Source organism: Pteropus vampyrus, unplaced genomic scaffold (genome assembly GCF_000151845.1).
Source record: "Pteropus vampyrus isolate Shadow unplaced genomic scaffold, Pvam_2.0 Scaffold470, whole genome shotgun sequence".
Lineage (NCBI taxonomy): Eukaryota > Metazoa > Chordata > Mammalia > Chiroptera > Pteropodidae > Pteropus > Pteropus vampyrus.
The window spans coordinates 424-28,007 of NW_011889251.1; the positions used below are offsets into that span (position 1 = coordinate 424).

The 27,584-nt window shown below is 34.6% G+C and overlaps 1 protein-coding gene across 1 annotated transcript in view; it reads left to right on the forward strand.

Moving 5' to 3' along the window:
- Positions 1-558: 558 nt before the first annotated feature.
- CTNNA1 (catenin alpha 1) overlaps positions 559-27,584 on the forward strand; it is a 93,697-nt gene continuing 66,671 nt past the window's right edge. The window contains exons 1-2 of the mRNA XM_011382330.2: positions 559-850; positions 3,280-3,483. Of these exons, the coding sequence (XP_011380632.2) occupies positions 611-850; positions 3,280-3,483 (444 nt within the window). The 5' untranslated portion in view covers positions 559-610. The remainder of the gene's footprint in view (positions 851-3,279; positions 3,484-27,584) is intronic.

Consider the following 27,584-nt stretch of genomic DNA (forward strand, 5'->3'; position numbering starts at 1 on the left):
CCTTACCTTACTGGTCTGCATAGTTCGTGAACACCTGTGGTTTCCCATTCCAGATTTCACAGAATTATTCTAATGAATTTTTGTAATTTAATAAAAAAGACACCCTCATAATCTTACTCTGTTTAAATGTGCCTGAATGATTTTTCTATTTTGGTTGGAATAGGTACATATGTCTTTATATAGTCATAATAAAGGTGCTAGTCAGTTTTATGTTTTGCTTTTTATTCAGTGCTGTGCTAGGTACTTGACATGCATTATCCCATTTAATCCTCAAGAAAATTATGAGAGGTATTGTTATTGATCCTACTTTACAGAAGGTGAAACTGACCATAGAGAGTTAAAATAGGATCACAATAGCGAGGAAAAAGTAGTACTGGAGATCGAAATTCAGGTCTGTGTGGTTTGGAAAATTTGATACTAAACCATACTGCCTCCTTAGCGATGAACTTTCAAGCCAGACTTAATGAAAATATTGTGTCTAATTAGTAGAAAGCCTTAACTTTTCAATATTTACCGACAAAATTTTATGTGAATTGATCCACGTAAAGACTGTTCCGATTTCTTGTTTTACTCTTTATAGGAATTGAAAGATGTGGGTCATCGTGATCAGATGGCTGCAGCCAGAGGAATCCTGCAGAAAAACGTTCCGATCCTCTATACTGCATCCCAGGCATGCCTACAGCACCCTGATGTTGCAGCCTATAAGGCCAACAGAGACCTGATATACAAGCAGCTACAACAGGCAGTCACAGGCATTTCCAATGCAGCCCAGGCCACTGCTTCAGACGATGCCTCCCAGCACCAGGGTGGAGGAGGAGGAGAATTGGCCTATGCGCTCAACAACTTTGATGTAAGTTAAGCTTGGTAAGAAACTTTAGGCTCTTGACCATCTCCCAAAGTTAACAGATTTCTGGGGAAATGTGATCAAGCTTTCTGATGAAAGCTCACTTTCTACTTAGATTTGCAATCCAAGTTTAAAGAACTTTTTTGAATCATTTGTCTACTTGACTTGGCTGAAAGCATTTATCCTTTCTTTCCTTTTTTAGTTTGAGTTAAACTTCTGAGTTCTTATGTAATTTGTGTTTCCTATGAGGTCATTCTTTATTGGGGATATATGAGTTCAGTTCATTTCAACCAAGATTTTAACCTTCTGGCAGATATAAAAGCTATGAGATACAGAGGCAAAGTACACATAGACTCACAGTCTGGTGAGAGATATAGGCATTATAAGTGTCTACAACAGAAGTGCCATCATAGTTTTACTAGTGTAGATTTACTTCTCATGACTAAATTGTAATAGACAAAACTTAATCAAGTGGAAGCAAATTTGGAATTAAAATATTTTCTTAGCATAATGCCATTATAATTACCTTTTATAGATGATGCCTATACATCCTGTGTACATGCTGTCCTTCTCATCTATTCTAATCTTAATTTTGGGGGGTTTTGCCTTAAAATTTTTTACCCACAATGCCTCATGGCTTCCAGTAGATGGCAGCAGTTTAAGAGTTTTTTTTTTTAGGGTTTTTTTTTTTTAATCAACTAATTATTGGGTTAATTTTTAAATTTTTAATTAACATAAAGGAAAATTGCTTTCCAGGGCCAGCATCTTTTCACAAGTGGATATGCTTTGAAGTAAAGAATCAGTATAATGGAGTGCATTATAGTTTTTTCTTGCCTTTACCTTTTCTTTTCTTTGTCTCATCCCTTTACTTTGGCTTGGGTCACTGATCCTTGCCAATATGCATGGCTGATTTCAGACTTCTCATAAATCGTAAAAACAGTGCAATGTTAAGCCTGAAGAATGATATTAGAACTAAATTTTTACTTTTGAACCTTAAACATTACATGACTTTATAGCAGACTGTTAAGATGCATATTGCAATTTACTAGCACTGTTGTTCCCCCACCTCTCCCCTCTACAAATTTGGCAATATTAGATATTGGCCCTTTTCAAAACAATAAGGGTTACATTTTGCTCAAAGTGAGTAATATTTATCAGAGGCTACTTAATTCATAAATGATGATGTTGGACTAAATGACCACAGGACAATTGTAACTCTATGACTCTATTAAAATTCTGTGACCATTCTCATTCCTGATTCCTATTAGTCAGAGCACATTGTATGTTCACTTTTGACCAGAGAAATCTTGCAAACTTAATCTGGTTAAAAAAAAAAAAAAAAGATGATCTAAAATGTAGGTTAGTAACAAACTCAAGGTACTGCATACTAAATTTTGAAACTGAGGGTTCTTTCGGAAGGGAAACAAGAAATGTATACTTATTAGAGAAAGGCAGGCTTTTTAAAGAAAAACCTTGGCATTTCAGTTGAAATCAATAAAATAGTCCCCATAAAGAAAAATTAAAGGCACAGTACTTGCACAGACATTTACTAGTGTAAGGATAAATTGTATCAAGTGGAGAAGTTGATGACAGGCCAATAGCTGCTGTTCTGGGTGCAGCTGTACCTATAGCTTACTTTTGACTTGCCCTCACTTATCACTGGTAAAGCTGAATTTAAATGGAGTCAGAGAATTGAAGGGGAGACAGAAAAAGGATTTATTCTTATTGGAGCTGTTACATCATAGAGTGGCTTTGTTGGATATTGCTAATATCTCTTACAGAATACCTGGAGGTTTTTGAGCAAAGAAAGTCTCAAATTTAAACATAACAGGATAAATTTGAGACTGAATTGTTCATAAAATTTGATGAGATATGTAAGGTGAGGAAAATAGATTGAAATTAATTATAAATGCATTTCTTTCTGAAACTTTGCGGCCAGAAATCCATGTTTTGTTTATTATTATTTTTTTGTGGTGAAACAGTTCTGCTAGTGTTATGTAGCAGTTTTATATTCCTAGAAAAAAAGAGTTAACTTTTATTTCCTCTATAATTCTCATTTGGTAACTCAACTTACTAATACTGTATAGTCTGTCCTTTAGATGTTCAGATTAAGTAGTTTGAACATGATTTTTATGTGACATATATGTGCTTGCATTTGGTGGTATACTTTAACCAGGCCCCATTCAGCTGGGTAGTCCTGTTTCTAGTGCCTCATTTGAGAAGTGATCCACCATGGGCCAACTTATATGGGTTGGCCCCTCATCTGCCAAAGAGTATATACAACTTTCAAGCATGATAATTTTTGTGTTAAAGCTTGATGTTTGTAATCAGTACTTTCCTCACCTCGAATAGTGGAAGCAACAGAGATTAGCACCTACTCGAATAGTGGAGGTAATAGAGATTAGTACTAACATTCAGTAATGCTTCCTCTGCAGAAACAAATCATTGTGGATCCCTTGAGCTTCAGTGAGGAGCGCTTTAGGCCTTCCCTGGAGGAGCGCCTGGAAAGCATCATTAGTGGTGCTGCCCTGATGGCTGACTCATCCTGCACTCGTGATGACCGGCGTGAGAGAATCGTGGCAGAGTGTAATGCTGTCCGCCAGGCCCTGCAGGACCTGCTCTCGGAGTACATGGGCAATGTGAGTATCAGAACTTTTCTTTGAAGAGGAGTTTTTCATAACAGATGTTGTATCTGAGATGTATTAACTATAAATGTCAAATAGGTTGTTGGCCCCTTGACTCTTTTGGGTGGGGCAAAATTTTCAAGGAATAGATACTTTCTATGGGCCCCTTTCCACCCCAACTTTTTATTTCAAAAAATTTTAAACTTACAAAAATAGTACAGTGAGCACCCATTTACCCTTTATCTAGATTTACTGAGTAACATTTAGATACCAGTGCACGTTTACATGTATAAATGTATGCCATGTGTGTTTGTACACATACATACACATCTTTTTTTTCCTATGAAATATTTGATAGTAAGTTGCAGACATTGTGTCACTTCACTTCTAAATATTTCAGCCTGCATCTCCTAAGGATAATGACCTTCAATACACCTAAAATTTTGTTATCATATCTAGGTGGCCATTTAATTTTGAGCAAAACTGAATGCTGAAAATGATATGTAATTGGTGGAAGTTTTTCCATGTACCACATAGAATGTTGTAAGAGCAGATAATTGCCAAGTAGACATGTATTAGGCAGACTGAACAATGTTTTTGAATTTTTAGGGTTTTTGTTTAAAAACCAGTGCTGTGAAATTTGATACCTGACTTTTTTTTTTGCCATAGAAAATACTGTACTTCTTGACTTTTTTCCCCTCTCTTATCATTGCCTTCCTTTTTCCTTCCCTAATTTTTCCTCTTTCATTCCAGTTATTTAATGCTAATTTAGGGTTACTATAATTTAGTCCTTGTACCCAATATTTGCCTGTGGAAAAGAAGGAATAATAATGAGATAAAAATTATATAAAGTCGTTTTAAAGGGAAGAGGGACAATACAAATTAGTTCTCACTTTTGATTTTTCCCTATTTAATACTTTTGAGGAAAAGATCTTGGTACTTTCTCATTGGTTCTTTTCCCATACATCTTTGTTTACTTATATGCCTGTATAAGTGAACAGATTAATAGTGAGTCATGACGGAATTCCTAGGGTGAAGATGAATGCTTCCCTGTGTTTATCTTGTTTCTACTATATTGTGAAATTAGTGAAGCATATTGAATTTTCTTAAGCCATTGCCATGTTTTGATTGTATGCAGTCTACCTCAGAAAAATGAGATTAGAGGCTTAGTTAAACCAAATGGAAAAATTGGTTGATAAGTCACAGTGAAAATGTAGGAGATATTTAAAAACCATATCTAAACCTGAAGAGCAGAAAATAGAAAAAATGAATAATTTGAAGACTGGGTCACAATGTTGAAGTTTTATACAGAGAAACAAAGGACTTGCGGTATGCATGTGGATCAGTTATCTGCTGTCACGTGTAGTGCTGAAGTGGTGCAAAGGTGTCCCAAAGGTGGGGAAGACTATGTGGTGAGTCTGTTCTCATTGTTCCATACTAGAGCTTCCTAACCAGTCTACAAGATATCCCTTGAGTCTTGGGATTGGTTAGATTTCAGGCTAGTCATAACCTGATTCTTTCTGAAATATCAGACAAATAGTACTTTCCGTTTGTGCCATAAATATAAAGTGGGAAACAGTCATTTATACGGAAGACATGGAGAAGACCGTAACAGCACTCTTACATAACATTTTATTATGTAAGTGAAAACTAAAACAATGATTGATGTTTGGCTGAAATTTAACGATTATAGTGGGAGTTTTAAAAGAAACTGTCTTGAGGTTCAGAAATACATTTTAAAAGATAGTGTCTGGGCATGTTTCTCCTAAAGAAAAAATATTTAGTTTGCTATATCAACTTAGTAACAGTGAGCAGGCTAGGACCTGTCAAAAAGTGATGGAGTTGAGGATAAAGGGGGAGGACAGTGAAGCATACTTGAAAGGTTAGAGCAGCGAAATGGTCTACAAGAAGCAAAAGCAACTGGGGATGTATTTTTGCTTATTAATGAAACATTAGAATCATTTAGAACCTCTGATAACAATTAGAAGAACTTGACAGTGTCTGCCTGTCACTCAGTTCATATTATATATCACTTGCAAAGTAGTATGCTGGGCACTATGTAAAAGGATTGAGGCACTGATTCTTTCCTTCTGAAACAGGTTTTCTCCAGGGCATTTATTGAGAATGTTATTGTAGGTACTACTAAAATTGCAAGGAGGATGAGATTATTTCTAGCTGGGAAACCTGAGAGGACTTCATGGAGCATTTATTTCATATTCTTTAAGGTCAATAAAGGCAAGAATCTTTAGGGTGATTTTTAAAAGATGGTTCACATTAAGTTTTGATTATTTCTCTTATGTAGAGAATTGAGACAATCTGGATTAACTAAAACTCATTCACGGCATAGAACTTTGTAGACAGTGGTAAAGTCCAGATGGGCTCACATGTTTTTACTTTTTTCATTTCCTAGATTCTCTCAGTAATGTCATTTTTATAGCTATATACTCTCAAATATTTTCCATATCATTTGAGTCTTCCTTCCTCATCCTGTGTTGCCACTTAATCAAGTATTACATTGTTTTTTACTCTAAGGCAATGATTCTTAACTTGATGCACATTAGAATCCCTGGGAAACTCTCCCAAATCCTGATGTTTAGGTATACCCCAGTTAAGTCAATTACTGGATTGAGGTCCAGGTGTCAGTATTTTTAAAAGTTTCCAAGTGATTCCAACGTGCAGTTAAGGTAGAGGAACTGCTCTGATGATCTCTTGCATTTGTCGTTTTCTGTCTCCACTGCCTTTGCCTTATTCCAGGCTCTATTCACTTTTTCCATTTTCTAATTTATTACGCCTGCTCAAGCCAGTCCAAGCTCATGCCTTCAGTAGGACATTGTTCATTATGTTTTTGAAATTCCCTTCTCACCTGTTTAAGCCTAACCTGTTCTTTCTTCAAGGTCCATGTTTTTTTCCTCCCATCTCTTTGCAGAAGGCCATTTCAAACTGCACTTTTCTATATTATTTCTACATTATTTCTTTGCTTGAAGTTTTGCAACTAATTGTTTACTTTCTTGAATTGTTGCTTAACACTGTTTCCTTTAACCATGTAATTTATGCAACTAAGTTTTAAGTGTGTAAAAGATGGGAACTGTTTTAAAAATATTCTTTTAGAGTCTAGTATAATGCTAGAAGACATACTTAGTGCTTTGCTTAATGAACTCATGCTGACCTGGGAGATGAATAACATGAATAATTTTGGATGTTCATAGTTCTAAGGATTCATTAGTGAAAAACTCTAAAGATTCTTGCCCATATTGACCTTACAATTCTAGAAGGTTATGGGAGAGGAGGCCATCATGGGTGATTTACCTCTACTTCCTGTAGCTCTTTCAGTATACATGAATTTGTACAAAATTAAACCAAGTACTCTGAAATAAGCAGTGAGTGAAAGTGATATTTTAGATTAGAGTGGAGTTAAATTTAATTGATCAGATGAGGGTCAAATTCCCTTTTAAAGGTTCTAAGGGCCAGGAGTCCAGCAGCCTTATATCTCCTGCTTGTATTGTGACTTGAAGAGTTGGAAGGTAGTCTTGGCTCTATTGCTAACTTACTTTAGGATGCTCTAAGAGATATTGATGTTAAAAGTAATGCATTTGTTCCCTACTTAACATGGAAATGCCTCAGATACATGACAGTAGAGGTTTAACCATTCAGTTGATCTTTGTAGCTGCACAAATGACTTTCAGGTTTCCTTGAAATGAAATGCGGTTATTGTGGTTAAGTTTAATTTGTTCCTGCCCTGTCAGCCTAGGGTTACTCTGCCAATTCTAGAGAAAGTAAAACAGCTTGGATGGGTGTCGTAATCTGAAAAGGTTTAAAGGTAAATGGATTGACATTAAAAGGAAATGTAATTGAATTTGAAAAAAAAGTTATTGCCACTTTGTCTATATTTTGATAATTGAAAGTCATACATGTACATTAAATTACTAAATCACTGTAACTGTTAACATTTAGGGATATGTATGTCCAGTTCTTTTCCCCTTTCTTTTATATAGCGTTTTTTAATTTTAAAATAGTTTTTGACTGTTTTAATGTTCTCTGTATATAAACAAAATATTTATATAACGGGTTCAAACTATTAGGCTAATGGATTAAAACAAACTAATGGGTTAAAATTTTTGTTCCTTAAACATGTAGCTGACGTTGGAGCCCACTTATGGGTTATAATGTTCTCCGAAGTTATTTCAGTGCCACTGAAAAACCTCCTCCTGAAGAGCGCTGTACTTTATACAGCCGAATTCTTTAACACTCTTCATTCTGCTGAGGGATATGCTGATCCTTAATAATGCTTTCTTCTTTTGTTTTTCCAGTGGTAGAATTTATTGGGACCAAACTTATTTACCTCTATTACCACATTCACCTCCAACCCCTGACCCTTCAAAAATCAAATAACTGTCCCCCCCCACCCCCCCGCAAAAAAACCCAAACTGAAAACATTTAACACTGTATCTGAAACAGAGGACCCTCAATCTTTGAAATGAATTCCGTTTATTTTTGGCCTGAGCAGTCTTGCCCAGCAGTTGGGTTTATGTTGACTGACTAGAGTTAGGGCTTGTAATGGGTAAGAAGCAGCACACACCTTGGGCTTGAGTAGCTCTAGCTTGTATCATCCTGTGTGGTAGCCAGTAACTGTATGTGGCTATCGAGTGCTTGAAATGCGACTAGTCCAAATGAAGATGTACTGTAAGAATAAACTATGCATCAGACTTCAAAGACTTAGTATATGAAAAGGATATAAAATGTCAGTGATACCTTATTGATAATATTTTGGATATACCAAGTTAAATAAAATCTATACTTACACTTAATTTTACCTTTTAAAAAAATTTGGGGCTACTAGAAAATTTAAAATTTTATATATATTTTCAATTTATATATATATAGTTTATTTCTGGCTTGCATCATATTTCTCTTGGATAGTTCTGACTATTGAGTAACCAACCAGCTAAGGTGAGTAGGTAAGAGTTTAGCATCAGCTTCTTCTTTGAATGTCCAGAATGGCACAGTAATCCATACATATAGCTTATATTTTCTATACCTAAAACTGTAGTTCTGGGCAGAATAAAATTGGAACAGCTTAGGACCCGGCGAGGATGATGGTGCGTAAGGATAAATTTTATCTTTGCTCTTGCCCCCAAACATTGGATGCAGTGTCTGAAGGATCTTAAAAGAGGAATGTAATAACTGGACATTTTTTGTATTGTACAGGGCATGTATTTGAGGGGTTTCATTATGTTAATATATCAGGTATAAAATTTTATTTGATTTGGATAATAGTTTGACGTAGAATGTATGAAGAGGATGCAGTTAATGTTCACTTTCAAAGATATATTGTTATTATAATGAAGGGAAGCACTTAATTTAGATGCTAATCTCAGTTTTGTAAATGCTTTCCTGGAATCACTTTAGGATAGCCAGAGTTTCCCAGCCTTGGAAGGGCTCCACTGAGAGCTTGTTACTGCATTATTTTCTAGCTGCATTTTCTTATTTTCAAAACTAGAATAGATTAATATTTTTCTAATTATGGGAATTCTGTGTTCATTATGTATCTCACCTGTAATTCTACCACCTATTTTTAGTGTATAGCATTACAGACTATGCTGGGTGTATATGTGTATACACACATCTTTTCTTACTGTTTCTCCTTTTTCTTTTTTTTTAACAAATATTATCTGTAGTATTACACTGCTTACCATATGCCAGCTGTTGTGATAAGACATACATTATTAACTATTTTACTCCCATAATAACCTTAATCCAGTTATTTGCTTAAAAATACATATACATATGGCTGACATTTGAACTCAGATTCCTCTGACCTGAAGGTCTGAGCTCTTACTACTTTTATCATTGAACATCCTTTCAAGTCAGCATATACAATTTTATATCATAAACTTTAATGGTCAGTTGTTTTCTACTGTATAACTTTTATAAATAACTGTTCTGAAATTAAATATTCCACACTAAGTAAGATAGACCTCTGTCTGTTATAGATGCTTGAAGTGAGCAGGACGGGAAAGCTTTTTAGTGTATCCTCTCATGCTAGACTCTCTGCAGTTAACTTGCACGTCATGGATGTTTCAGTTGGCTCTGTCATGTGCAGCTACAGTAGCTGAGTTTTGTTTTACAGTATGCTGCGATTTTCGTCTTTGTTTGAACCCTTGGTTTTCGTGCAGTAGACACCTGTATTGCTAGTCCATAGTTCTGTAGCTTTTTTTAAACAAAAAAAAACCCCTCCCCTCTACCCTTTCCCTATAGTTCTGTAGCTTTGCTTCAATATGATTTTATTGATTTGTTAGTGAAAGCTTTTCTGTGATCTGCCTGGCATATTTGGGAGATTTTATATATAAATAGATGTTGCATTGAATGCAAAATCTGAGCATATGTAGAACTTTCGTCTCCTGACAGAGCAGCATTTATTTAACTTGAAAATCTTATTTGTCAAAAATTAATGTGTGATTTTATGAGTGAAAGGTTTAAAAGACCTTCTTAACTCTGAAGAAGACATCTCACCACATATATTTTGTGCTGCTTTGTAAGAGGTACTTCCTATGTATCTAGCATTATGAATTGCAATATTTAACTGGCAAATTCTTAACCTTTTATATGCAAAAAGATGCATGTTTATGTATTAGATGAAATGGTGCTGGCCTAATGGAGCAATAATGGAGTGGTCTCTCGAAATCAGGATGATGGAGCAGACATGGAAACCTGCCCAATGTCAAGCTGCAGATGGATAGGGTTTTAGCCTCCATAAGATTGCTGTTAGACTGTTCTTGGAATTACTTTCTGTTCATTAGACGTCAGGCAGACTTGAAGATTTCATATATAAAGAATGTTTCTAGATTAAAAGGTAATAACCTCTAAATATATCATAATATTAGTAATTATCACTAGGTGGTGGTATGATAAACAATATAAATTTTCTTCTATATTTTCCCCACATTTTTGCCAGCTTATGACCATAACGATACAGAGTTTCAAAATAAACTTAGACCCTTAGTTGTATGTGTCTTGGATTTTTAAATTTTGTTTATAATCATATACTATATTTTCAGAGCTCTATTAATATGGGAAAATTGAGAATTTTTCATCTCAGTAAGGTCTTGAATCATCTTTTTGAGGTAACATTCATTCAAGGCTAGTTTGACTGAAGTGGTGAGTTGTATTTTTTTTTGTTTGTATACTGTAGTGTACATTTCTAACAAGTCTTGATCAAAACAGTTACCTCTGTGAAAGTATTTGTATTATCCTTTTCTTGAACTATATATCAAAGTGATTTTTGACCATGGAAGTATAGAATTGTAAAATTTAGAATATAGAAATGATATTAGTTATCTAGTGCAGGGGTTAACAAATATAGATCTCAGGTCAAATCTGGCCTGCCACCTATTTTGGTACATAAAAGTTTTATTGGAACACAGCCAAGGCGTTTTTGTTGACTTACCACCTATGGCTGCTTTTCTATTATAATGGAATAGTTGAGTAGTTGTGACAGAGACCAAATGGACCCCAAAACCTGAAATATTTGTTGTCTGGCCTTTTTCAGAAGTTTGTTGAGCCTAAAATCTAGTCCGGCCAACTAATTTTTTCACAGGTTTTAAATTACAAATTCAATTTCTTTAATGGCTATAAGATTGTTTAGGTTATCTGTTTCTCCTATAAAATTTGGAAGTTTGTGGTTTTTAAGGAATTGGTTCATTTTATCCAATTAGTTAAATTTTACATGCCAAGAAATGTTTGTAGCATTCACTTATTATCCTAATATTTGTGGAGGGGTCTGTAGCCATATTCTCTAATTCATCCATAATGTTAGTAATTTGTATCAGCTCTCTTTTTCCTTTGTCAATCTGGCTTCAGGTTTATCAATTCTTTTGATCTTTTGAAAGAACCAGATTTTGGTTTTATCGATTTTTTTTTTTTTTCCATTTTCAACTTCACTGATTTCTGCCCTTCGTTATTTCCTTTCTTCTGTTTCCTTTGGGTTTATTTCCTTCTTTTTCTAGTTTCTTGAAGTGGGAATTTAGGTTATTGGTTTGAGACTGTTCCTCTTTTTAAATGTAAAGATTTAGGGTGGATTTCCATATAAATCTTGCTTTGTCTGCATCTCATAAACTTTGATATATTGTATTTTCATTTTTGTCAAAATGTTTAGTGGATTATTTGGAAGTATGTTGTTTAATTTTAAAGTATTTGGAGATTTTCTTATGTCTCCATTATTGATTTCTAGTTTTAATTTGAATTCAGTATGGTCAGAGAACATACTTTGTATGATTTCACTTATTTTGTTTATTGAAGTTTGTTGTATGACCCAGTGCTACCTTTGTGAATGTTCTATCTGCACTTCAAAAGAATATATTTTTTTGTGTTGATGGAATTCTATATCTTATTTATTTATTTATGGTCTGCTTGTTTGTTTATTTATGGTCTGCTTGTTCTGGTGATTACTGAGAGACTAGTGTTGTACTTTTCAACTATAATTGTGGATTTGGCCTTTTCTTGTTTCAGTTCTGTCCATAGTTACATTCAGTGGGATAGACAGGGTGGAATATGTTTACCTCTATCTTAACCAGAGCTAAAATCTAACCACCCATTTTCCCAATAGCCTAAAACTAGAAAAGTAACTTGGCCATGATCTTAGCTAAGAACACTTGAGAAGTTCCTGATTTTCAGTCCAGAGCTACTCCTGCTGGTGCTCTTCACATGTGATGCCATGGAAGATGGAGAATAGATGATGCTTCCATAGAATAGGACTCATTAAAGCTTGACTAAGTAACCTTTCTGCTTTCTCAGTGGTGCTTTCTCAACTGTGAAATGGGGTTAGTAATAGCTGCCCCTCTACCCGACCTTGTTAAAAGGCACAGAGCACCACTCAACAAGACCAAGTAAAATAATGACAGTGAGGTAATGGTGGTGGTTTTGCAAAAAATATCAAAATACTTTGAAACAAAAGAGCAGAAAATGAAACGTAGCCAAGAACAAGGTGAATGGCGATCTGGATAGGCAGACTAAGGCTGCTTTCCTGTCTCTTGCTGCAGGTTTTTTTGGCTTTGTGTGATAGCTCCATTCCTTGTTCTGTACTTGTAGCAAAGACTCATATTGGCAGTCCCCACCACCAGTCTGCAAGATCTTGTAGTTCAAGCATCTTATCACAGCTGACAAGGGTCTTTTTCCTCATTTGGAGTTGGGGGGGATACCATGTTCGATGTGAAATTATCAATTGCTATACATGTGCAGGTTGGTATTAGGAAATATAGTTGCACTTCCTTCTTCCTCATTTATTCTTTTTGGCCCAAGGAATAGGCTTTACTTTTGGCAAGGTTGTCATGTGTTGATAAGAAATTGATTCATTTAAAATGTTGTAATTGCTTAAATGTAGCAAACTAGGTGTTTTGGGAAGTTGTTTATTTTACAATAGAATGCTCATATGAAACAAAATGTAAAAGTTTATTAATCATAACATTCTGCCCTAATATTTTATATTCGTTGATCTTAATTTTTTAATTAGGTATTTTAGAGGACTTAAGGTAATAAATAAAAAATCATCGAGTTTCCAAACTTCTTGCAAGAGACAGATAGATTGCCCTGTCTGCCAGGAAATTTCCTTTTCTCTGATTTCAAGGCTGCTCTCCTCAAAGTTACTTTTTTAAAAAATATTTCTTAGTCATAATATAAAAATAGAGGGGTGAAAATTTGTGGAATGTGATGTTTTTCTTCTCTGAATGTTCTTATTCTTTTTATTTGGGTGAATCTGTTCACATCTGATGACTGCTAAGTAAGTACTTAATAGTCACTAAATAGCTTATTTATTTTAAAGCGAGATATTGGATATTTAAAACCAAAGACTGCTGAGAACTGATTTTGTTTGGTCATTCACTGAAAATGGCATTAGGACCTTTTTGTAATGGCATGAATTAGAGAGACATACTATAAGGAAGATGTGTCCTTTATGCAGAAACAAAAGTGGGCAGTAAATTGTCTTTCGAGTATTATTTTAAGATATGTTGAAAAGATTGTCTTGTTCTGGTTTTATTCCGTTGCAGATATTCTAACTTTTGGTTTTATAATTTGCAGTTTGTAAATAGTATACCAAGTAGAATGCAGTGTGGCATCTTATTTCAAGACTTCCTTGCTAATTGTCCTCTAAATTTAACTCCAGAGCATACTTGTCCTGAGTTACTTCTCCCTGCTTTGAGAGAGAATTATTGGTTTTGTAGATTCAAATATGAAACTCATCTTCTAGGAATGAAAATAATTTTTTTTCCTTGTACTTGTGTCTATCTGTACATTGCTTTTTATTACCTGATATAAAGTAACCTGAAATCTTTTATAAGAAAAATCGTAAATATTTGACCAGTGATACTCAATTATAATCTTTAAAGCTAATAATAATAAATATATTTATTGCTGAGAAGCGGAACACTTGTTTATGTTGTGTTTCAGATTCTGTATTATTGGTGAAAAATAGATAAAGCCATTATATGTGGGAAAATTGTTTGGTTTTTAAAAGTTGGTTGTTCATATATACCCTTATTTAGTGATTTCTGTTGTGATAAATGATCCCATTGCCCCCCTCACCTTTTCAAAGCTCATTTTTCTTAGACTATTAAAATTTCTTAATTGAGGAAATGGAATCAAAGCTTTAGGAAGACAGTTGTTGGATTTTTCTTTTTCAAAGCAATATTAAATTTTGTAACATTCGGGAAAAAAATCTAATTTTAAAACTGAAATTTCTAGTCACAGTGTTTTTAAAAAACTGACTCCATTTGCTAGCTCTTATTTGGCACACTCTAGAAACTAAATCTATTCTTTTTGACTAGGTTTTCCCAGCCAGTGCAAAGTTAGCCACTTTCTTAATCAAGCCATTGTCTTAAAATCAATCAAGAATTACATTAATATTAGGGTTCTGATGATGAACATTAGTTATTATATTTTTGCTTTGAGGTTTTTAGTCTTGGTAGTTCTTTTAATCCTCGAGATTTGACAAGATTTGAACATCTAGATACAAACAGATTTATGGGGAATGGTACATAGAAGAGAATGCCTTATGATGACACAGTGTCTTAGATTTGTTTAAAAATATTCCAGCAAAAAAACTAACAGGTGATAAATGAAACAAGAAAGCAGAAAATTGATGGTTGTTAAAGCTTGGTAATGTTGCATAAGGAAATTCATATATAATTCTCGGTCCTTTTGGATATGTTTGGAAAGTCCCATAATAAAAAGTTTTAAAAAGATAATATGTATCATCATTGTGGTTATTTGAATAGGTGTCAATATGTTAGATGTTTAAAGGCAAAGTTCTTGTTATGTTTACAGCCCTTCTAGGAGGATTTGTGTCTTGCAGCTTCAGAAAGGCCTTGTTTTACCTTATCCAGCTCCCTTCTCAAACCTTTGTTCATAGGCTGACCAGTGATGTCTCTTAGGCCAATTATATTCTCTTGGGAATTTGTATAGGGGAAATAATGGGAAAATGATGCAGTTAGTAAATGGGAATTGAAGCAAGAAATTATGCCATTAAATGGAGTCAGAGTCATGAGGGGTCATGGCAAAGTGAATTTGTGGGTGAGCAGCAGCTATGCATTAGATAGGCAGCATAGAGGGTAAGAATAGGTCGGGTATTTGAGATCAGAGAATGGTGCAACTAGCTAAGGAGGGGATTCTAGGTATCCTGTTTGGCTTCTCCTAAAGTCGGTTGCCCAGCTCTGCTTGGTTTATTGTGAGCTTGTGTCCTTGAAGTAAAAAACCTTTTGTCACTAGATTGGATTTGAATTCTTTGTTTCTCCAAAAAGAGTGTAGCTAGTATAGTCATTGAATGATGCAGAGTCTTCTTAAATTCATAGTAAGTACTTTTTAAGGTCAAAAATGGTCATTGTTTGATCACCTAGGCATTCTATAGTCTAATTCCTCAAGCTTTATCACAACCCTTTCTGTCCTGAGTCATATTTTTAAAGCTCTATCATGCATATAGTAAAAACCCTTTTGCTTCTTATCTACTTGACTATTATATAATTTAGTACTGATGGTTACATTGTTGTTAACTAAACTTTGATTGAATGGAATTTAATAAATGGCAGTAATTAGGGCTTTGGTGGGGGCACAATTTGTCTTCTGCAGGTTTCCTATTGAGAAGTTGCCTAAACACAATTTTAGGTGGCTTAAACACTATTTTGTTAGCCAGCATGATTTCAGATTCTTACTCTTGCTGTTATTAAGACATGGCCTATAGCTAGAGAAGCCTTGTTTGAATATAAACATTCTATCCACTATTGTCTTTCTCTGTTTTTCTTTTTTTGGTGCTGTTTTTGTGGGCAAAAATAAGAACAAGGAGATCTGGCTTGGAAGAGAGAATACTAGTACAATGGAGATTTAAAAAAGAAAAATAAATGAAATTGTTTTATTATAAAGCACTGGAGCAAGTGTAAAACTATGTTAAATAGGATATACAAAGCCAGAAAGATAGGATTGGCATTGATTGGCATTGAGGAGTGGGCGAAGGGAGAAACTAATAGATTTAGAATAGGGAATTAATGTACTGGGATTGGCAAACCTCTTGTCTCAGTGAGAATGAAGAACCATTAAAGAACCATTTTACAAAGAAGACTGGCTAGAAATAGTCCTCTTTCCTCCTGTTACTGAGTAACTAACATTGCCAGAGGTCTTGGGAAATGTTTTCTTTTTCTTCTTTAATTTGCTTATGTGTATAAAGTTACTGCTCAGACCCTAGTGATAAGGGTTTTATAGAGAGAGGTGTTTTGATCATATTATTATTTTTATATTATAACTTCTCCAATTGGCAGCTTTCTTGTAGGGTAGATTTAGCCTTTGATACATTTCTTCAGGCCCAAGAAAACCTGCTAAAGTAGAAAGGAGTGAAACTATTCCATTTAGCCTCTAGACAGTGACACATTAAGGCTAATGACTGCCAAAAGGAAATGTCAAACACTAAGCTAGTCTACTTTCTTCGGCAGCTGAGAATCCGGTGAATCAACAGTTTTAGGCAGTATATATTTAATGTGGGTGGAGGAAGAGAGTGTCTAAGGGCCTGTTAAGTTCAGCATAGTTGGATAAAGAGCCTGTTTCTACTTTTCTAAACCCAGAAAAAGGCATGTGCCACAGAATGAGGGTTTGTATTTGCCATGTATGTAACATTAGAAACATTTAAAAAAGTGTTTATGGGCTTCGATTTTATGTATCTGAAAAAAGTGTTTTTGGGTAAGTGCTAAAAAGCGGTGCATTCATATGTGTGAGGGGGTGTACTCTAGAGTTTTGATTACCTTTGTATTCTTTTTCACAAATAGGAGTTTTCTGAAGAGCCTTCAAAGAGAATAGATAAGTTTTGTGATACTGGAGGTATAAGGAACAAATTTAGACTGAATACTGAAAATTACTTTTAAGAAGACAATAAATTTAGAGCTTTTAAACTTAAAATCAAGTATGTTCAACATGTCCTGGATATTTAGCACTTAAATATTTACGTGCAAAGATATGATAGCTAAAGAGTACAGGGTTGCTTTTTGAGACAATGGAAATGTTCTAATGGTAGTGGTTGCACATACCTATGAATATACTAAAAAACATTGAATTGTGTACTTTACTGGGTGAATTGTATATGAATTATCTTAACAAAGCTGTTTAAAAATATCACATGCTGTTTCACATGTATGTATGCTAATGATGTGCTGAGTATTTTAAATTATACTTCCTATAAGAGTCAAGGCAATTTGTTTATCTTATATGAAGTAAAGAATGCTCTCATTTTGAAATGAGGCCCATGTCCATTATTGCCATCAGAATAACTGGCTACATTAAAAGCCTACATTGTGCACAAAGTTGGCCTCTTTAATCTCCTGTCTTTGTACTTAACAGACTAATGGCCCACAATTTTCTGTGACTATTTTATTTAAATTATGACTATGTCATGTTAAGGGTTGTTGAATCAAAAGTAGTTCAAAAACTCAAGTCAAGTATAGAACTTGTATCATTTTAAGCTATTTTTCATTTTTATTTTGTCTCTGAAAAAGTGGTGGGATCTATACAATATGCATATTGTTGGTCTTTAAATTATCACATTTAAAAATACTTTTTATATGGAGATTCTGCATATGATTACCTGGAATTTGTAATAACTATGGAGGGGAATCAGCTTTTATATTAATTACATAGTCTTTTTAGATTTTATTGTGGTCGGGAATGTATTGGATTTGTGTTGAAATAATAGTGCTCATAAATATATAGTAATATCTCATAGCTATATTCTAGGCCCACTTGAATTGGAAGGAATTGCGGCATAGTAGAAATTGTAAGTGAATTGGCTTATTTTAAGCAACATTAATTTCTTTGTTTACCTACAGTAGATTTTTGCTCTTTTTACTTTTGTGATTAATACTTGTAGCTCAACAGCATGGATTTTGGTTCACCTTACACAGGCTTTTCTTTGTCTTTGTGATGCACCTACCAGACTAGCATGGCTGATGCTATAGAAGTTACTGCTGCCCAGCGGAGCTAAGCTGCAAATCTACCAATTTTTGGTGAACCCAAGGGTCTACTGGCCTTTTCTCTGGTGAAGTGTAGGCTAGAGTTGGCAGCCTCCTCACAGTTTTCAGTGATCTTGAGGTTTCGTTCAATTCCATCATAGAAGCCAGCAACAACCTTATGAGCAGAAAGTAAGTCTTACTCCAATCTGTGTACATAAAATAAAATTACAGCTACAAACAAGGGGTCACATAAACCATAATGACTTCTTTCCAGGGTTTTCCCATTAATGTTTACTTGCTGTGTAGTCAGTTCCATTTATCTACTAGTACTTACTACCAGACCAAACTGTAAAATGCACCAAAAACAAACTCATATGAGAGAAGGGATTTCTGAAATTCTTCTTAAGCTTTTTCTACAGCACGGGGGAAAACTGAAAACATTTCTTTTTTAGCTGTCATAATTTCTTAGTCAAAGTGTCAGTTGAAAAAGTCAGGTATTACTCCTTTCCTCGACTTTTTACCGTTGCTTTATTTGTGGTATTTGCATTCTTTTTTTTTTTTTTTTTTTTTTGAAAGAAAATCCTCAAAGAGAAGCCTGATGGGAAATTTTAAGTACTATGTCAGGAAGTAAGAAAGATCTGTTTTGGTAGACAGTCACATTCAGATCAGTGTGGGCAGGTGGTTGTGAAGTCTATTTTGGGGAGGGAATCTCTCTCTAAATTGATATTCTGGGTGATGGAGCATATCTTTGCTGCCCCAAGTAAATTTTCAGAGAATTATAAAAAGAAAATATTTGTTCTATTACTGCTGCTTGGAGCTTGGTACTAATGAAGTTGGTGTTTCTTTTTTGAGACTGAGGAGTTGAATGTAGAAGCTGCAAATGACAGATTTTATAGGCGGTATATCTCTCATTAGTTGTGAAGTTATCCAGGGTGGTTCCTTTTACCTACATTTCCAGAGGTAAATCAAGTGGCTCCTCTATCTTTAAAATCCTCTTTGCTTACCTGGGATATAGTGGCCCTGCTTCTGAGGTGGTAAACTCTACCTAATTTGAAGCTTTGTTTTCCCTCCAGAGAGATCTGAATTACATATTACTACTATGTATAGACAGTTGGTATTAAGATTAATTTCTCATCGAAGGGATTTTCCGTGGAATGACATTGTTCTAGCTCTTTACAGCTGTACTAAGCATGAAGAGTTACCTAAATTCCCCTAAGTCTCAGTTGCCTCAACATGGAGTTGGGGATGATGATAGTGTGTTATACGTATACGGCATGGTTGGGAGGGTAGAAAACAGCCCAAGCTGTTAATACTACTGCTACTATTACCACTTCTATTGCTAACAAATTTCAGTATTTTGAATGGTTTAAAACTTCAGGATCTCTATTTTTATATTTTAAGGTGTTCTGCTTTCCAGTGGTTTCTTAGAATAGGAGCATTTCTCATTCCACTGAGTGAAATAATTTAATTCCTTCTCTCCATCCCCTTCTCTCTCCTCTTTCAGGAATAGTCAAATACATATGGTGTACTTTCCCTTTTTTATGTGCATTCTGATAATAATGTCTAAAGACTATATTAATTTTTAGCAAGTGTGTCCCTGCTGCCTGTGCGGCCGAGGTTATTTTATTGCTCTCCATTTGTCTTAACAGTCTTGCCTGAAGTTGGTGGCCTTATTCCCAGATTCATAATATGTTCTCTTTATTGTTAAAATGTACATTTTGCTTGGGTCTGGTATATTTCTTTATGGTTAATTCTCAGTTATCTGGCGTGTGGAAGGGAGGCTCTTATCATCGATGTTCATTCTCTCAATTAAGTTTTGTGTAGGCATCTCTGTATAAAATCTCCATTATTCTTTCCCACTCATTTTGGATTTATTTGATGATTGTATTTGAAATAGATTTTTTTTTTATTTGAATACTGTAACTACCCATATAGTTTCTTTTCTCATTCATTTTCTACAAGTTGTATTTATATTTTCTCTCGAGTTATTAAAACATTTTTCTAGCACTGGAGGAAAGTAGTAGTATGAGTAAGATTTATTCTGGTCTTATTAATAAACCTAATAGCTTATTGTTTAAGAGAGTTTACATACCCTAGAGCTGGTTAATAATTAACCAAAAACAGTAAGTTTAGGCTTTGTCTATGTAATATAAAAAGACACTGGAAAATAGGTAGTGTGAGGTCTAGTAGGTTTCTGTCCCTTTCATGTTACAATCTTTCTCTTTAGAGCTCTGAAATGGCTGAAGAGAAAAATTTTATTAGGAAAAATCTTTATAGTTAAGCCTGGCAGACTTAGAAGTGAGGCATGTGGGTTGGCTGGCATCATCACTCTTCACTTAGGCACTATGAACAGAGTTACATACAGATGTTATCTGTAAACTTGCTCATTGGATTAATGGTTAGTTGCTTTCGAAATAACACTAAAGCTAGGAGTGATGGGAACATGTTTCATATGTTGGCTTTCTTCATAGGTTTGTTTTGAAATAGGTCTCTATCGTTGAGCTGAGAAGATCCTATGGCTCCTTTATTTCTTAACACCTAATAAATTTTGTAAATTCTTAAAACAGGTAATATATTTATATGGTTCAAAATTAAAAGGGCATAAAGGAGTATATAGTGAGTGTATATAAATTTCCTTCTCATTCCTATTCTCTGGCCACCCAGTTTCTCTCCTTACAGTTTGTTATAGCTCCTTCCAGAAATATTTTATGTAGATACACTCAAGCACGCACACAAACATACACATACTTGTCAAAGATTACATGTCTGTCTGTATTGAGAGTTACTTGATTGTAAAACAGGCTTTACTAAGATAATTTTCTGACTTATTCTGTTTTTCTCTTTTAAAAATATTTTCCTAAATATTATGTATACTTTGCTCTTATGGCCCAAATATCATTCTATATCCCCCTCCTTTGGCCAAAACCTTGAGCATTCACTTTTACTCTTAAGATGCTGTTTCCTGTCCGCCTTTGCTTTCCCGCTTCCTTCTTAGACATTTAATCTTAGAGACCTCTATTCTTGTTCTCTCTACTGGCATCAGGTTATATAGTACCCTATTGCAGTGAAGTCCTCACAGGTCTGGAATGTAATCATTATGTCTTGTTTCATGTCTGAATTGCTTCTTATCCAAGTGAGATTGAGTAGCCTTAGGTTACTTATTAGTTGCTCTGTTATTGACTATTCTGTATGACATTGAGGTTTCTTCTATTTAACAAATAATTATTATTAATGATAGCACTCCTTAGTGTATTATCTACATAGCCAATAGGCATGAGTGTCAGATCTCTTTACACTTCATAATTTATTACCTTTATCATAAATAGTTTAAAGTAGTCTTCATTCACTGTAATAACTTTGAAGATTTTATTATTTCACTAGTCTCTTTCACTTTTGCATATCAGACAGTTCGTACGGTCTTTAACTCTTGCCCCTGGTTCTTGTCCAGAAAACCTTCATTTGTTTTCTCAATTTTCAGTGATACTTTTCTGGTTTGAGAGTCTCACAGGTGGTACCTCTACAGATTTAAAATTTATCAATTGCTACTATAAAAATTTAGGAAAACCCCAGTAAAGCCTAATCATTTTTGGTGATTTATAGTAGTTTCTGCTTTCTAATACTGGACCTTTAACTTTAGCCATGCACAAAGAATTTTTACATTCAGTTTAGGGGCTGTTGAGCATTACCTAAAGCCATGATGGAAACTGGCATGTTATGCTCTAGGAAAAAAGAAGACTGTCTAATAAACAATAAGTACTCTTTTCTTTGGGTCAGTAAAAAAATATGCAGTGTATTGTTACCAGTGATGTTTGCTTGGGAAGTTCAGAGTTAGGATAATTTCACAAAATATTCTGTCTTAGAGCATATCATAGATAATAGTCAGGAGAGGAGAGCCCACGTTGCCTTGTTTTATTTATTGGGCTCCTGAACTTTTCTTCCAATCCTTCTGGGAACTGTTGTGCCTGATCTCTGACCCCAGGGCTTCTGTGGCCCTTGGTCTCACATCCTCTGGAGGTTGTCTCCTTGATCATGGCAGCTGATCTTCATGGCAAGTGATGTTGCATTGCCTGTGGGCAAAGGTGGACTATGATGATGTCATTGTGGGGATAAATGATTTCTGCCTATATATGCAGGAGAGCTATTCAGTATATGTACATCTGGTTAACATGGATGCTACCCAGTCAGTAGTGCTAGAGTGCTGGAACAGAATTCTGGAGGCCTCTACCAGGCTTGTCATTAACCTTTTAAACTGTGTGAGTGAGTGAGTGTGTGTGTGTGTGAGAGAGAGTAATATTTCAATATTTTTAACAGTGCTTTAGTACATTCCCATGAATATAAGCTTTGCATATGGGAATGTAGGCCAATAGCCAGATCTCCTCCATCCATATCAGCATTTCCTGCTTCCAGGCTCAGCTCAGGGAGGTACTTTATTTCACTTCTTTTTTGGGCAGCATTCCAGGACAATGATTCCAACCACTTATCCACTGTACATCCTCTTTTCCACTGCCTTCATTTTTCTTCCATTTTTTGCTTCTTTTTCTTTTTACGTGATTGTCACTTACTTTCTAAGACCCAGTAAAATTGATACCACTATAGTTCAATTATAGTTCCTTCCTAGAGCCTTTATTGCCTTTTAAAATATTGTAATCATAAGAAATTAGGCTTCACTTGTAACAAGTGCAACTATGTGATATAAAAATGTATATAGGCAAAGATAATTCTCTCTTTAAATTCACATACATACCCACAGCTTTTCCATAAGTGGGATCTATATACCCATGCTGAGTCTTCTTATTTCCTTCTTTTCCCTCTCCTTCCACTCAGAGCTTTCCCCTACCTTACATCTTCCTCTCCTAAGGAACCAGTGTTTAGCAGTCTGATATGAGTATCTCCATACTTTCCTGTGCTTATATAATAGATCACCAATCTCCATCCCCCCAATAGATTTTTTTGCATAAGTGTTTGCTTGATCAAAGTGGAATTACATTTACAAACCTGTATCTTATTTTTCCACAATACCTTATTAAAATCCTTTCAGTTCTTCTGGTTTACCTCTAATCTTTTAATTGCTGAGTAATATTTCATGATGTGCATATACTATCAATTATTCGACAACACCCCTCTTCCTGCAAGCATTTGCTTTAAAATATTTTTAAGCACCATGAACAATGTTGCAGTTACCTGTGTTTGTGCTTCAGTTCTGTGAGATAGATTCTGGATTTTATTTCTATGGAATTACAGAGTTGAATGGTACATATATATTTTTATTCGAATGGATGTTGGTAGATTATTTTCCAAAGAAGGCTAAATTAGTTGCAGTTCTACCACCAGTATAAGATAATAGCCTTTTCTTTATATCCTGACAGGTGTTAATTTTTCTAATCTGATAGATACAAAGTAATAGCTCATTATTACTTTAATTTGAATATCCCTGACCACTTTTGAATTCAAATAATCTTCCTATGTACTTGTCTAGCGATTGGATTTGCTCTTCTGTGAATTGTCTGTTCATACCCGTGCTCATTTTTCTAATGGCTTGTATATCTTTTTTGGGAGGAGGGGAGCTGGAGCTCTTTATGTATTAACCTAATATCTGCCATCTGCATTGCATGTATTCTAAATAAGTCATTTGTCTTTTGACTTTGCATATGGCTTTTCTTTTTCTTTTCACCATATCTAAGTTTTTTTAATTTTCATAAATGCGTGTTTATCTTTTGTTTTATGACTAAAGAATTTCCTATTTGGGGGTAAAAATGCCTTCTTCACCTTAGATTACTTATACGTATATCTTTGTGTCACTCAGAGTTCAATCACAGAAGCAGAGCAATTATGAAAGATACATAAGGGATTTATTTTAGCTATTTGACATTATGCGATCATAGAAACAGATTAAACAGTTTATGTGAGGCTGTTACTTTTGTATCTGGTGCTGGGGCCCCGAAGTTAGCAGGGCATGCAGTCAGTACGAGAAAATGTTTCATATGAAGGATTATTTACTCTGGAACATGAGCTGGACCCCATAAGAACAGTCTGGAATTCCTGTTGGCCTCTTAACTACAGCCAGGCCTCCAACAGTGATGATAGAAGTTTCCCGAGGAAAATGATGACTCCTTTTATCACAGATTTAAATATGCACTTGACCAAGTCAAAAGCTGAAGATTAAAATCGTATAGGAGTTGTGGTCTTAGTTGCTGCCCATGCTAACAGAGTGATCCAACAGAAAAGCAGCAACAGCATCTTGTAGCTGTACCTACCTTCCCAGAATGGAAAAGATTATTGATGACTTTATTTCTACCTTCCAAATCTCATGTGGTCCAGATTAACCTGGAAATATGCAAGGAAGGAATTCTGGGAAATAACGTTTCGGACTAGCTAAACTGATGTACACATTCATTATATCATATTCTTTCATCTGATTGGTGTGAGGTAAGTGCTACAACTTTATATTTCTTCCAATTGGATAGTGATTTACATCTGTACTATTTACTAATAAACCATCTTTTTTCCCCCCTACTGAATTGAAATACTACTTTGTCACATATTAAGTTACACTGGCAAATATTTGCTTTAGTTTAAATTGAGAAATTGATCTAAACTTTGTTGTATTTCAGCACTAATAGATTTTTTTCTTTTGACCTTAGAAATACTTATAGGTAAATGATAGAACATTTCCTGTATTCACAGTGTGCTCAATTAGTTTTATTACATTGGGAATTTCTGACAGTAATAGTGACTATTTGAATCTTAAAAGCCTCCGTTAGTTGATTATTCTTTAGAAGGGAAATCTTAACTCCTCCATACCGGTATAACACACCTGTACAACAAAGGCATACTTCCTAGTTGTTGCTTAAGAATTGAACAAAACTGTTTAAAAGGAATATGCCGTGGCTGTGTGTGTATGAAACAAATGCAAAAGTAGTACCAAAAGAAAATAAAAAAGAAGAGTGTATAACTCAGGATCTAGGAAAGAATTTTTATATTCCAAATGAGAGTTTTCATGTAAATTGACATATTCAAATACAAATTCCTTTGCAAAAATTACATGATTGAATACAAGGTAGTAATTAATTGCCTGACTTTGAGATTTTAGGTTTTATAAAAATTCTTTTCAAAAAAGCCATTTTAATTGTTTAGAATCAAAATTTATTTGATCTGGATGGGTGGAGCAAGAAGCCCAGTCATGGAGCTGATTTAGTGAAGGTTTTCAGAGCTTTTCCTTCTATAGCATTCCATAATAAACTTTCCTTTCACAATTCTCATTGACATCACATCTGCATTTCTATACTCATAAATAGTTTTAAGAATATTTGTTTTTATTTTTACCCACATCTGCAAAATTTGTATGGATATTTGCAATTTATTTATGGATATACAAGTTCCTGAATGCAAGCATTGAATGTGACTCTACACATACTGAAGCGAGAGGTTCTTTTTCTAATCAAATAAAAACGACCAGTACAAGCCAGCTTTTATAGTTTCTATATATAAATATTATTGTAGATGCAGGAAATTGCAGATTTATCAGTAGAAGCCCTTTCAAAGCAATGACAGAAAATCCAATACATACTGGGGAAAACACTTTTTTGGCCTGTTTCCTAAGAATTTTCATCTTCTTGAGTTTTCATCCCCCCGCCCGCCTTTTATTTTAAAGGTTATAATATTGTTTTACTAGTGGTTCTTAGTTGTGGACACTTGGCCTGAGGTGTGTAGGGAATCCACACTTCCATATAGTATTTGGTAGGTGAGACACGTCTCTCTCTACTGTTACTCTCAGCAGAGGTGAAAGCATGTCCCTTTTCTTCTTGTAAAAAGCTGGAAAAAGCAACAAGAGTTGATTTCTAGTCGGTTCTCCTTATTTAGGTTTTTCCTTACTTTGGTAAGGGAATAAATAAAAATAAAAATGTGAAATTCTTAAGTCTGTGGGAAAAGTTTGGGCATGTGGAAAAAATGTGGACATCTGATAATTTTCATGGTTTGCCTAAGTGGAGAAATCTATCAGCTAGTTTTGACTGTAATGAAAATGTGGAAAGAAAAGAAACGTATGTTTTTATTTGAGACATTGAGACATACCTCCAGTTAGTAAGTGGAGGTACTGTACTTTGAACCCAGTCTAGTTCCAGAATTCAAGTTCATAACTACCATGCAACACCGTATAGGTCTAGTTGAGAGGAATAGTGTGTTAGATTGCCAATACCATAAATTACAAAGTGTAATTATATTTTTTCCTTTTCTCCCAACATTTTATTGTGAAAATTTGCATACAGAGCTGAAAGAATTGTACAGTGAACACACACATATATATATACTGGATTCTGTGATTAACATTTTTTTATATTTGCTTTATCACATATTCCATCCCTGAATCTATGTTATTGTTTTGATGCATTTCAGTCAGTCAGAAACACTTGTATACTACACGTCTAAACACTGTGACATGCATGTTATTAATTAGAGTTACTTTTTAGTGGCAAATATTATATATACAGTGAAATGTACAAATTTTAAGTGTACTATTTGTTGAGTTTTGATATATGCATACACTTTGTAACCCAAATCTCTATCAAGATAGAGAAAATTACATGGTTGTCTTTTTATTGAACATTTGGCTGTTACAGTTCAAGTATGTGAGCTGTTCATTTCCTCTCAAATTAAAACCTGCTTTTCTTATTGTCCCATGATCTCTCATTGGTTCTTTAGTTTATTGACCTCATAGAGCGCAGGGCCATCTGCAGCACCTACTTGGCATGGAGAATATACTCAGAGGTGTGATGAATGATGGATTCATGGTAGTTCTCACTTCCTAAAGCAGTGTATGTGCAGACTCTTAATTGGTAACAATTCCTTTGATATATAATGTTTCAGATTATTTTTGCAAATAAATTGACCTATTCTCATTAGTTTTCTAGTGGAACATGATTTGCTGAAGTGGCTTTGATGTTGAGGGGATGCCGCCCTTGAAACTCATCCTTTTTTTTGTTGTTGTTGACTGCCATTTGATAGATATTGTTAAAAGATTCCTCAGATTGGTGTAGGAGAAAAGTGTGGTTCTGTGAGTAGATTCATTTACGCTCATTCCCTTGGTGATCTCATTCGTCTCATGACTTTAAATACCTCTATTCACTGATGATGACTTCAGAATTTATATTTCTAGCCTAGGTCTTTACCCTGGACTTGTCATCTCTGTTTGAATGGCTAACAAACATTTCAACTTTAGTATGTCAAAAAACTAAATTTAGATTTTTCTCATCCTTCCCTTTCCCAATCTGTGCCGTCAGTAGTATGCTTAATCTCAGTTTATAGCAGGTCTTGGAATTCAGTTAGTTTAAATGCTAGTTAATAACATCATAATAGTCTAGCCTTTCATAGGTTTTATCTAACCCCTAGAGGGGTCTCTCCTCCTCTATTTCCCCATTTTAAACTGAGGAGTATATATGTGTGTGTGTTTAAAATTTAACATAAAATTCTTAGAAGGTGAGATCTTTAAAATACTATTATTGTTTTGGGAAGCCGGTAGATTTGTGTTTTTAACAGAAATATATTTGTTTAATAATAAATTTTGTAATCATCGATGATGATATATTTGGTGGAATATCAACTAGACTTTAGGTAAACTATTTTACAGTTTTCCATTTCTTCACCTTC